Source organism: Taudactylus pleione, unplaced genomic scaffold (assembly GCF_031769625.1).
Source record: "Taudactylus pleione unplaced genomic scaffold, aTauple2 ptg000253l, whole genome shotgun sequence".
In the NCBI taxonomy this organism is placed as follows: Eukaryota; Metazoa; Chordata; class Amphibia; order Anura; family Myobatrachidae; genus Taudactylus; species Taudactylus pleione.
The window spans coordinates 4,331,141-4,344,160 of record NW_028284655.1 but is presented as its reverse complement, the minus strand read 5'-3'; the positions used below and the strand labels follow the sequence as shown (position 1 = coordinate 4,344,160).

The window sequence follows — 13,020 nt, the reverse complement described above, 5'->3', positions numbered from 1 at the left end:
TTGTCCTTGACCCGTACACAGGCAGCTTGTGATTGTGACGGGACGCCATCAGGTCCAGCTCTGGCAGCCCCCACTTGTCCACGAGTAGTTGGAATACCTCTGGATGAAGCGACCATTCCCCGGGATGCACATCGTAACGGCTGAGGAAGTCTGCCTCCCAATTGAGGACTCCTGGGATGAAAACTGCCGAGAGAGCTGGAAGATAGCGCTCCGCCCAAGCCAGGACGCGGGACACCTCCGACATCGCAGCTCGACTGCGAGTCCCTCCCTGGTGATTGATGTACGCCACCGTGGTGGCGTTGTCTGACTGCACCTGAACGGCCCTTCCGTGAAGAGCGGTGCCGGACGACTGCAGGGCTCTGTATACTGCCCGCAGTTCCAGGATGTTGATGGGAAGAATAGATTCCTCCGCCGACCAACGACCCTGAAGTGACAAGGAGCCTGTCACCGCCCCCCAACCCCGGAGACTGGCATCTGTCGTGAGCAGAACCCATTCCGGGATCCAAAAGGGGCGCCCCTCCAGGAGATGAGCTGTCTGCAGCCACCAGGCTAGGGACAGACGCACCTCCGAGGACAACACCAGCATCTGAGAGCGGATCCTGTGTGGCAATCAGTTCCATTCCGAAAGAATCAGCCCCTGCAGGGGCCTGGAATGGAACTGGGCAAACTCCACCATGTCGAATGCCGACACCATGGACCCCAAAACTCTCATCGCTGAGTGCACCGACACTCTGCCACTGCTCAGACAACTGTGAATCCGCAGCTGTAAGGAGGAGACCTTCTCTGGAGTCAGAAAAATCCGTTGCTGACGAGAGTCCAGCAGGGCCCCCAAATGAACCATCCGTTGTGATGGGATGAGGGAGGATTTCTTCCAGTTGATCAACCAGCCGTGCGCCTGTAGACAAGCGACCGTCAGGTGGAGATGCTGGATCAGTACCTCCGGGGAGCTTGCCAGCAAGAGGAGGTCGTCTAGATACGGTAGCAACCGTATCCCCTGGCTCCGAAGGTGAGCCGCCATGACCGCCATCACCTTGGTAAATACCCTTGGTGCCGTGGAGAGACCAAAGGGTAGAGCCCTGAATTGGTAGTGGTTGTGGAGAATAGCAAACCGCAGAAACCGTTGGTGCGATGTTGCTATAGGCACATGGAGGTAGGCGTCCTGGATATCCAGGGAGACCATATAATCCCCCGGTTCCATCGCCAGTATGATGGAACGCAAAGTTTCCATCCTGAATTTGGGAACCCTGAGAAACCTGTTCAGGGACTTCAAATTGAGGATGGGGCGAATAATGCGGGTGGACCAGAAACAGCGTAGCGTAATACCCCATCCCACGTTGAGACTGTGGTACGGGTATAATGACCCCCGCCGTCAGCAAGGCCTCTATGGCTTCCTGAACCTGCAAGGCCTTGGTTTTGTCCTGAGAAGGACTTGTGCAAAAAAACTGGCAAGGCGGCCTGTGCCGAAAAGACAGGGCGTACCCCTGGGAGACCACTTCTCGCACCCAGGCATCCGTGGTGGTATTGTGCCAGCACTGGGCGAATTGAAGAAGTCGGCCTCCCACTCTGGGGTCCCCCAGAGGGAGGCCCGTCCCATCGCGCAGAAGGCTTATGTTCTGGCTTGGAAGAAGGGCGCCTAGCACTCCAGGCTTGCTTCTTTGGCTTTGAGGCGGTCTTGGGTGCGGACTGCCTCGGGAAGGACTGACCCTTTGCCTTGCCCTGAACCCGAAAGGAACGAAACGCAGAGCTCCGGACCTTAGCAGGTGTAGTAGCTGAAGGGAGGAAGGCTGACTTGGATTTTGCCAGGGTATCTACTATTTTGTCCAGGTCCGGACCAAATAGTAATTCCCCATTAAAAGGTAAGGCCTCCAAGCCTTTCTTTGAATCCGCGTCTGCTCTCCAAGACCGCAACCACAAGGATCTACGAGCAGACACTGCTGCCGCCGAAACCCTAGAGGTCAACAGGCTAGCATCCAAAGATGCTTCTCCAATGTAGGAGGCGGCATCTCTCATCTGTCCTAACAACGCCCTCTGGACGTCCGGAGATTCATCCGTAAACGTGTCCTCCAAGGCGTTGGCCCACCCAGGAGATGGCCTTGGCCACCCAGGAGATGGCCATGGACGGCCGGGCTACAGCCCCTGAGAGAGAATAAATAGACTTTAGACAAGTCTCCACCTTCCTGTCCGTGGGATCCTTCAGCGAGGATATAGACGGCAATGGCAAAGTAGCACTCCTGATGAGGCGTGTTACATGGGAATCGACTGCAGGCGGAGTTTCCCATTTCTTACAATGCGCTTCCGGGAATGGATAATTGGACGCCAAGCGTTTCTGTGGCAGGAAACGCTTACTGGGCGTCTGCCAGGCCACCGCCATGTGATCAGTCAACTGATCAGACAAGGGGAACGCTGTAGAAGTAACCTTAGCTTTTTAAAAACTAGGATACCTTGACTTGGGAGCGGGTGCCTCATCCTCAATCAGAAGAATGGCCCGCACCGCCTTAACCAGAGCCCGCACATTGATGGAAGACTTAGTGTCTACCTCCTGGACTGAGGCATCTGAGGCTGAGTCATCCTGCACCTCACCATCATCCGAGGACCCCTCAGAATCCGAAAGATGCGCAGCCTGTGCCATGACTGAGCGTTTAGACGCCCTGGAGGGCACGTCACTACGCAACATCGACTGAAAAGCCGAAGATGCTGCCGCCAAATCTTGGACAGTGTGGGAAAGCGCATCCACCCAGGGTGGAGGGGCTGTCACAGGAGCCTGAAACGGCACCACAGCCGGCTGTGCCACAGGGGTGGACTGAATATACATTGGCAACCCCGCATAGGGACCAACAGGCTGAGACCCCTGGGGAGTCTGCAATAATTGTGGGACACCCGGGGAATGGGGGATGGCAGGCTGGGGCAACGCCCTAGTAGGGGCGGCAGTCAGGACCGACAGACGGTCCGCGATGGACACCAGCACCTGGGAAAACATCGCCCATGGTGGCTCCTGTGACATGGGAGGTTTAGACGTACCAGGGACCGCCTGGCACCGTCCGCACAGGCCGTCCTGTGACAAATCCTCCCTATCCACTCCTGCAGAACAGCGCCTGCAGGAGAACAATGCCGGAGCCCCGGAGTGCTCAATCTCCTCCTCAGACATGACTTAGGAAGAAAACGTGCGCACTCACCAGTGTGCTGAACAACAGCCCACAATATGGCACCGTGTAGCACACAACTGTATGTGACGGACCTCACAAATACGTGATCTATATAGGTGAGGTCAGTAGAAACACCCTTCCCCCGCACACCTGTAGGGCTTGTAGGAGAAGGAAAGGGATAGGTATAGGCTGACAGTAAGTAGAAAAAAGACACAGACAGGCAGCACTAGCAAAAGTCACATACCATGCAGCAAGATATACTCACTGCACCTTTCCACTACAATCAACCTCCCAGATTCAGTGTCTGGGAGGGCTATAGTGCTGTGTACACTGTCCTTGATCGGGGGAGTGGTACACAGGGGGACCGGTCCACGTGCTCCCTGAGAGTATCCACGCTGCCAGTAAGAAAATGGCCGCTGGAGACCTCAGAGGAGGAGTGGCCCGAGTAGCTGCAGCTCAGCGACGCCAGACTCCGTGCTGAAAGGCGCGCTGAGCTGAGGGGAGGAGCCGCTAGACAGGTAAGGCTTCCTCCCCTGGCTAGCATATTTAACCCCCAAGGTTGCGGCATCCCGCTTGCCGCTTAATTTACCCTGGTGGTCTAGTGGTCTGACGGGGTATGCCTCCGATAGAGGGGGGGCCCGCCGCCACCACTAGCGCCCCTGGTCTGTCCCCTAGACCGGGGGCATGGGACTGCATATAAAAGGCATTACCCGCGCACCGCCGCTAATCACCTTAAGCTCCCCGGCGTCTTCCGGCAGCAGTCCCGGGGGAAGCCAGAGTCCGGCTAGTACAGACTCTGGCTTCCCCCGCCGCGATCCCCAGTTCAGTGCTGGTGTCGCGGCGCCAGCAGGGAGGAGCGGCAGCGTGGGCGTCTGTACAGACAGCCCAGCGCTGCCGCTCTGGAGAAAAAAAACTATAGTAAAAATAAATTTAACCTAGTTAAATAAAAAGCTTTAGGGGGGCTGCTCCTGCAGCCCCCCCCCGCAGGGTGACCCGACTCCGGCCGGGCACCATCTTAAACTGAGGTGCCTGTGGCTCGGGGGCGGGGTATAGGGGAGGTTGGACCCAAGTGCATCCTGGGAGCAGCTAAAAGCTTTAACTCCGTGGTGCCCGAGGATCCAGGATCCAGCTATACCCCAAGGTCACCCTGTGGACCCCTATGGACCCTGAAGTAGAAAAACATTTACTACTAGCTGTATCCAAAGGAGGACATCCTGCTGTGTAGTATTATCTCTGCACTATGGGGTTAATTCAGGGTTAGTGCACTCCTATTGTGCCGTTCTGCAGTACAGGTCCTATGTGATCACACGTACAGCAGAAACAGAGTGGTGTGTGGGGTCCATTGGCTGACTTTTCTTGGCCTCTTTTGAGCAGCTGCATTCGCCAGCTTGAGTGACCCCACTCAAGCCGGCAGAGGATCATGGAGATGTTCCGATGCTGCATCCATGGATGCAGCTCAAACCAGCAATGCAGGCAGGAGCTGCTGCATAACTATAATAGTGCTATCGCAGCTTCGATAGCAATAGCATCGGACCTTGAATCACCCCCTATACGCGACCTCTAATATCTGGACATTCACACTGATCGATCAAAGAATGGATTTTTCAAATTTAGCCAGACATACAGGCAAATGATCTCTAACAACAGCATCTTTAGCCACATCAGATATAAGTACTTTACATAGACAACAAGGACTATATTTGTAGATGTTGCCCATAGCAACCAATCAGATTCTACTTAGCAACCTATTATCTTCTAGAAGGTGCTAGATAAATGTTATGTGCAATATCTCCAAGCCTATCTATTATCTTCTATAAGGTGCTAGATAAATGTTAAGTAGAATCTGATTGGTTGCTATGTGCAATATGTCCAAGCCTGAACTGCATATTGTATGGGAGATGCACTTTATAGTATTGGGGCATGACAAAGAGGTATTCTCATAAAAAAAGACTTGTACAAAATGGCTGCGTCAGTGAATATAGCCTAAAAGAACCATAAATGAGGTGGGAGATCAACAAAAAAACCACAACATTGTTGACCACTGAGCGTTAGATGTTCTGTGTTGTCATTCTGCCGCTCTACCAACCTCTAGCACTTTGTTCTTCTGTGGTTCGTTGACTTTGCCTGCGAGGCAACAGTGAGACAACGCATTGTGTATGATAAATTTGTTTGATTTTGCACTCGGCTCTTTGTACAGACGGGGCCCTGGAAGGGAAGGAGACATAATATCACATGGACAGAAACAATGGAGACACATGCACACGTACACTCAGTGGACACCATATTAGGTACTGGCTAGGATCCCCTTTGCCCCCACAACACCCTGAATATTCTGTGGCATGGATACAGCAAGGTGATGGAAACAGTCCGTAGATTCTGGCCCATGGTGACATGACAGCATCACGAAGGTGCTGCAGATTTATTAGCTGCTAATCTCCTGTTCCACAACATCCCAATGTGCTCTGTTGGATTTAGGGCCAGAGTCAAAGATTTACGAAACGCCGATGTTCATGCAATATTTTTTGATCTGCGCCGGAGCTGCACTGCACATGTGCAGATCTGGTCCTGTGACATTGGTTGCAATGCCCTGAAAGCCACAGGAAGATTGACATGCTGATTGTGTGTGGGGGCGGCGAAGGGGTTTGTTCCAAGAAACGGAGGTGTCTGCCCAGTTATCTGGGCGTGCCGAAACCAGTAGCTACATCCTCAGACGCAGCTTCACTAGCCCGGCAGCGTGATTCTGGCAGACATCCTGAGGGTTACTCAGAGGATCCGATGCTGTGTCCCCGGACGTAACCATCGGCACACGGGAGCCTTCAGTTGGCGTCTTTTAACACACAGTGCGCTAGTCTAGAATCTGGGAATTGGTGCGTGAGCTGCTAATGCCATAGAGATCACCGAGCTCTATTAGCACAAGACACCTCCTGCGGTTTTTGCATGTTGTAGCACACCCGCAGCATGACTTTACTGTAAATCTTTGGATCCGGCTCTTAGATCAGTGACTGTGAAGCCCACTGCAAAACAAACTCATTGATATGTTCGTGGAACCAGCTTCAGATGATGGGTAGGCTGAGGCCATACAAAGGTGCACATGGTCAGTAACAATACTCAGGTAGACTATGGCATCTAAGCAATCATCAATTGGTATTAAGGGGCTTCATATGTGGCAAGAAAACATTCCTTATACCATTATCCACTACTACCGTGCGGTTTGTTCAGAGATGCTCTTTGGCAGGACTCTGGTGATAGTAACTCAGATAAGCATGCGTTACATCAGTCTTCTCATTAATAAGGCATTTTCACCCTTTGTTGCGAGAGAAAATCCCAGGTGATCAGCAGTTTCTCCAACACTCAGCTAGCCCCAACAAACCATTCCACTGTCAAATTCACTTGAATCACATTTATTCAGCATCCTGATTTTCGGGCTGAACAACTGAACCTCTTGACCAGGTCTGCATGTTTCTAGGTATTGAGTTACTACAGGCAGATTGACTGATTAGATATTTACAGATGCACAAGTATAAAGTGAAAACAAAGTGTTTGTTAAATAACAGACCTTTCATATAGACCAAGATGGAACCAACTCACGCAGATGCAAGTATCAAGAAGCAGAGAGAGCGCGTGTGTAAATTACCTGTATACTCTGGGATGGAGGCTGGGGAGGATGCAGTGGAACCAGTATCCCAATCCTTGTCTCCATTTTGGGTAAACAGACCTCGGCTGGGTGACATCAGGCCAGAGGGAGAGACGGCTCTGAGAAAACCGATCACAAATATTGTACTTTATTAATAAGAAGAGAACTACTTGACAAATATTTGGCTATACATAAATATGTCCCCTCTAAAGTGTCACAACTAGTTATTGCTTTATAGTATTTTTGTATTTGCATTTGGAAGTTAATCTATAAATACAATATATATTAATGTGTAATATAGGTCTGTGTTTCCACTATGCATTGTCGGTAGAAACTTTACCGTGGTGATCGGGGAGATCTTTTCAATGTTCCACTGCCATTGTCATTCCCCACTGTGGACAAGGACATGGTGGACTGAGAGTAAACTTTACTCAGCTTGGAACCTAAAATCAGATCACAGACCGTTACTCACATTCTTCCCAATTCAAGACCTGCACTGTATCTCTCAATAAATCAACTCCCATGGTCCCCAACATTACCCAGCAATCCTCTCACGGGACTACGGGAAATGACAGAGTCATCATGGAAGACTGTCTTGGGACGAGCATTTTTGACAGCCCGGACGGTCATGGGTTTCTGCCGAAGTACTTTATCCAGATCTTTCATGATCTTCAACTGTTGCCGACACTGGTATTCCTTCCTGGTGAAGTCGCCTCGGCGTAGGATAGCATCTTCATCCTTAACAGATTGTTCCTCCAGCTGGCTACTGGGGAGATATGGAAAGGTTTACTAGATGGTACTTGCAGAGCTAAATGTCTCATGGCATCCCACCACACGCTCGGCTAGCATGTACCTGGCCTCCTCTTTTTTCTCCTTTTCCTCATCTTGCCATTGCTTACGTTTTCTTGCTTCCTCCACCCTTTTCTGTTGTTTCTCCAGCAGTGCTGCTCTTCTCTGCGCCATCTCGTCCTCTGTCCGCGCCTCACCCTGCAGTGACAAAACGGGTGACACCGTCATTTTTTTTTTTTAAACAATATTTTTTTTTTATTGAGACAAAAGTAGACTTACAAATGAGAAAAGGAGATACATTTGAAAGACAAAAAAATGCATCGATTTACCATAAACAAAGGTATATAATACAGTACAAAAGGCTAAGACCGCGAACATTGCAGGTTAACATTATATGAAGTTTTCAAATGTGAATTTCAAATGTCCTTTGAGGAAAAGTTCCATATGAATGTCCTGTAGGGTGAAAAGTCCTTGTTCATTACGAGTTTCATATGGCCCAGTTAACAGAGAGAATCGTCATCCTGTGCCTTCAATGTTATACCTTCTATAGTGGTAATATACATAAGTATAAACAAGGGAAGAAAGCAATAGTCTTAATAAGCAGAAGTATAAACTTCTATTTGTCAAGTCACTGTTTCCCAATTTCAGAGGATAGTGGAAATCAGAGAAAGAAGAAAGAGAAGGAAAGTGTGGGAAAAGGAGGAGTGGATGAGGGATGATGAGAGTCTGTAGGGTAAGAAAAGGGTAAAAGTTAGCAGTATATATGCATAAGGAAAGGATTGAGGTGAGCGAATAGAGAGGATGGAAAGGGTAAGCAGTGAACCAAGGGCAGGCCGCAAGCCCCACCCCAAAATGACTGGGCACATGAAATAGAGCGAGATGTCATTTTACGGTTGGAGTGAAGTATTGTCAGAAGATAAATGAGATTGCAGCCATTGTGTGGGTTGGAAGCACGTAAGTAACTATCAGGTTGTTAACGTCATTGGGTTGAGAGTTGATGTCATTTTCCCAAGTGTTGAAAAATTTCTTAACACGAAGCTCCTTTTGGAGGGAAGCTTCCGTACTATCCATCTCATGTATGAAAATGATATAATGTGGCGGGAAATGCTGCATTTGGGACAGGCAGAGGAGATTGACATATCTATCACATTCGCACGTGATGGGGAAAGATCACCTCTATAGAATATCTTCTATATAATTTCCCTGTATGTAATTGCTGTCAGAGTATTCAACGAGTTATGGTGCATTCACATGGTCAGATGTGTCAGATGAGGGTTTCCTCCCACACTCCAAGAATATACTGGTAGGTTAATCGGCTCCTAACAAAAATTACCCCTAGTGTGTATGTGAGCATGTGGTAGGGAATATAGAGGGTAAGCTCCACTGGGGCAGGGACTGATGTGAATGGCCGAATATTCTATGTACAGCGCTGCGGAATGTGCGCGCTATATATAAATAACTGGTAATAAATAAATAAATAAATAAATAAATAAATAAATGAAGGATTTGACCAATGATTTGAACGATTTCTGACTGCATTAAAATGAATGGAATCGTCCAAGTCTGACTGCAAACACAATCAAATGTCGGATATCGTTATCTGACCATTGGGAACGCGCATCCTTCAAACATGTCAGATTTTCCTTCAGATATGAACGATTGAATGAGTTTTAAAATAGTTATTGTAGGAAAATCTGACCGTGTGTATGCACCATTAGAGAGGGTGGCTAAGATGTCAGGTATTTGGAGATGTGGAAAGTGTTCCTGCCATACCGTCATACCAGTGCGATGTTGTCGGGTAAAGAGAGGTGAGCGTACACGAGAGTAAAAATAAGAAATCAATCTGAGGGGTTGTTTGGGGCAAAGGCATGCCGAATCTAGTGAGTTGTTCCAGTCGGCCTCTGACAGGTTGTGAAGTGTGCGGTTACCGTAGTGTTGAGATTGGAGTACAGCAAAAGTATGATATTTGAGAAAATTTTATTTCTCTATGGCCTGAGTAAAGGATAGTGGTTTGCGAGAGGATATTTCTACTATGTTCCCAATTGAGGATATACCAGATTTGGACAAAGAATTAAAGGGATAATCAATACCTCCATTTTGGACCAAAGGCTGAGATGGGTTCAAAATCCAAGATTTTCTTATTTTGAACCACACTGACCTACAAGACATTAGTAGGGGATTGTCTGCGGCTGTAGGAGGAATGTCTCTTCACCAGGTGAAGAAAAGCCACCAGGTGTATATCAGGTATGAGTTCGGAGTTGGCATATTTGTTTTTAGAGTGTATCCAATATCTAATGTAACAGCAAATACCCGCTTGATTATAAAATGCTTTGTGAGGAAAGTTTGCGCCTCCTCCTTTTTTGGCTTTCTGTAGAATCTTGAGGCTAATTCTTGGTTTATTACCATTCCAAATATATCTACGAAAGGTAGCGTTCAGAGTTTGTTCATCTTTACTGGTTAACACTAAAGGTAGGACCTGTAAGATGTATAAGAGTTTTGGAAAGGATATCAGCCCGACATAAGTAGTGGGGACTTGGAGAGTGTTACCCAAATTTGACACAGTCATTTCTACCATTCCTGTTTGGAAAGCTCTTGAGGACATTAAACTAATGACAGAAGTTCTACCAGGTGGAGGATGGGAGATATTTCTGGATTATTATAGGTTACAATCGAGGACGGGAATAAATTATTCAGCCAATGGTATTTCATCTGCTACAGAATAAATGTACAAAGAAATTGAAGTTAATGCACAGAACATATTGAGATAAGAAGAACAAGTCAAGAAACCAATTTATTTTTACAAATGTCATATAAAAAGGACAATTAGCGAAAGAGGAATCACTTTATGTAATTGTATGTAATGTGATCCATTGTGTAGCCGTACAATACAAAGCACATAACTCAACAAGTCAAACATATTGTTCTAGGAAAATAGGTAAAATAGATGCTACATCCTTCACATGCGTTTTAGCAATTCATGGAAAAAAACAGTTTTCCGTATATGTTAAACAATACAATCTATTGTGATGGCCGCACATGTTACCAGACACAATGTAATTTGTGCTGCATTAAAAATGTAACAGTGCAATGAATGGAAAGCACCCTTCAGAAGACATTCTGTTTTAAAAGGCACTTTCCAAACATTTGTTCGTGACTAAAAAGCACATCAAGAGCCACAGGTGTGAACAAACCCTTAAAGTGGCAACACAGGTGTGAGCGAGCCCTTAAAGTAGCAACACACGGAATGTCTAGCCCTTTACATGACAGCTTATAGTAATATGAGCTCTCCTGTCAATGTAAAAACTCATGAGAGATCATATCAAAGCATAATAAAAGGTAAAAATAAAATGTAAAAAAATAAAATAAAAATCAATAAAAAACACAATACTCAAATTATTGTGACTGAGCAATAACATTATAAGAATAATACAACTAGATAGCTTGAAGTGATGTACATAAAATGATTCCTACCACATTGGAGGTACAGAGCTGTATAAGAGGTACAGCTAATGTAATGACTTTACCTTAAAGAAGAATCCGACTCCCCTCTGTGATCCCCCTTCCTCTCCTGGAGTGTCGTCTAGGGAATCCATCCCCTCTAACTCGGAATCTTCTGTGGGTTGCAGTTCAGACAACGGGATCTCAATCAGACTGCTCCTTTTCCCTTCCTTCTCCTCCACTGCCAGTGTCCCAATTCCACTGCTCTGAGGAACAACGGAGGCCACAGGGCGTAGATTTCCATGAATCTCATAAATTGGTTGTGTCTCCTCACTTTCATCGCCACCATTCATTGCATGTGAGAAATATAGGGAGGATCGTGTCTGGACTGGGACTTTGCTCGGAGAGAACTTGCGCAAGTGTGGTATTGTGTCCACATTCTGTGGAGGGGTAAGTACTCTGTTGAGAGGTGGAACTTTAAGCTCAACTGGGCGAGTATGTTTGGGACTCTTGGGTGCTACAGGCTGTAGCTGCAGTGACCTCCTGGTGTTGGGCTGGGGAGATTTTGGAGCCATGCGTGAGGGTGACTGTGCAGGGGATGCGGGTGATGAGCGAGAAGATTGGAGCTCCCTTGTAACTCTTGTAGGAGGTGAAGACTTTGGTCGATGAGGTGGGGGTGAGGACTTAGGTGCTGGTATAACCCAGGCCTTGCTCTCTTTCTTCATCATCATCTTGTCCTGCTGGTCAGACAGCCTTTTCATGTCCGTTTGGAGGGAGGATAGTGCCGAATTCAGCTTAGCCACTGCTTTGTTATAGTCTCCAAGATTGTTCTCTAGTCCATCTTTTGTAACGTCTGGAGAAAATGTAACTTGTTTTTCTTCCCGACTTTTTGCCAATACATCATGCATCTTTCTATCATTTTTCTCTTCTCCTTCACTCAGTTTCTTCCGTTCTTCTTCTTCCAGGCCCTCATCTGGAGACAATTTATAGTCACTCAGTCCTTCCTCTTCACCATCTTCCTCACCATCCCTCCTTTTTAATTGTAGGAAGGCACTCTTTCCAAGACGCTGTCTGTGCTTTGCAAAAATAGCCTCTATTCTTTTCTTCTGAGCCTCAATGGCCTTCCTTTTCTCTTCAAGCCTAGCTCCAAGCTGGCTCATCTCTGAATTCAAGGCTGGGCTTTTAACAGGAGACTCTTCAGCTTTTTGGGCCCATGTGGTTGTATTGGCAGAATTATTAGGGGATGAAGTTGGGGAACCATCTACGTTAACTTTGGCATCAAGTTTCTTCTTGCGTTCAGCAAAACTCGTCATCTTTGCACCAGACCCTGCAGAGGAATCTGCCTGTGAACTGAGTGAGCTTCGACTGGATTCTTGAGTAGGTCTTGTCTCCTCTAAATCAGAGTCCAGGCTATTATCCCTCAGCACAGAGTCATCATCCCTTGAGAGTCTTCTAGAATTGTCATGTGTGCGGTAGACACCTAGATTTGAGACTAGCTCCTCTTCCACTTTTGGTGGCTTGGGCTCCTCTGGCGAGTGAAGGTAGAAGCCATCTGGTGCTCCCTCTGGGTGCAGCCGAGTCTCAGAACTGTGGATGATCTGCAGAGCTTCTTCAATGGTTGGCAGATCTGTCTGTGTTGTTTGTCCACCGCCTGGTTTCTCTTGAACCAGGTCTGCAGTCCCCTTCCCCGTTAATGGGAGCTTCTTGAAGGTGCGTGGTTGCATTGGAAATTCTGCTGCATCCCCAGGAGAGGTGTAAGTTGCCCGGGTAATGCATTTTGGGGAGGATGGAGGATAAACTGGAGGTGTAAGGCTGTCTGAGCTAACTGAACGAAGAATGTTCACTGGGTTCCCCATTACAATGTCAACATCGCTGTCAAGGCCAAACGGTATGCTGAAGGAGACTGCTTGGGATAGTGGGTGACTGTAGAAAGCAATGAATATTAAAGTCAAAAAGTATATAGGACAATGTAAATGCTTTGTTATTAACCCATTTCATTGTCAAAAATCAAATGAT

The 13,020-nt window shown here is 47.5% G+C and overlaps 1 protein-coding gene across 2 annotated transcripts in view; it reads right to left on the bottom strand.

The window, feature by feature from the left end:
- CAMSAP3 (calmodulin regulated spectrin associated protein family member 3) overlaps positions 1–13,020 on the bottom strand; it is an 89,479-nt gene that overhangs the window by 4,602 nt on the left and 71,857 nt on the right. The window contains exons 12-17 of one of the 2 annotated variants that reach the window (XM_088480371.1): positions 11,091–12,927; positions 7,631–7,764; positions 7,317–7,543; positions 7,118–7,220; positions 6,778–6,896; positions 5,230–5,348 (exon numbers count right to left, since the gene is read on the bottom strand). In XM_088480371.1, the coding sequence (XP_088336497.1) occupies positions 5,230–5,348; positions 6,778–6,896; positions 7,118–7,220; positions 7,317–7,543; positions 7,631–7,764; positions 11,091–12,927 (2,539 nt within the window). The remainder of the gene's footprint in view (positions 1–5,229; positions 5,349–6,777; positions 6,897–7,117; positions 7,221–7,316; positions 7,544–7,630; positions 7,765–11,090; positions 12,928–13,020) is intronic. The other variant, XM_088480372.1, reaches the window with a different exon arrangement.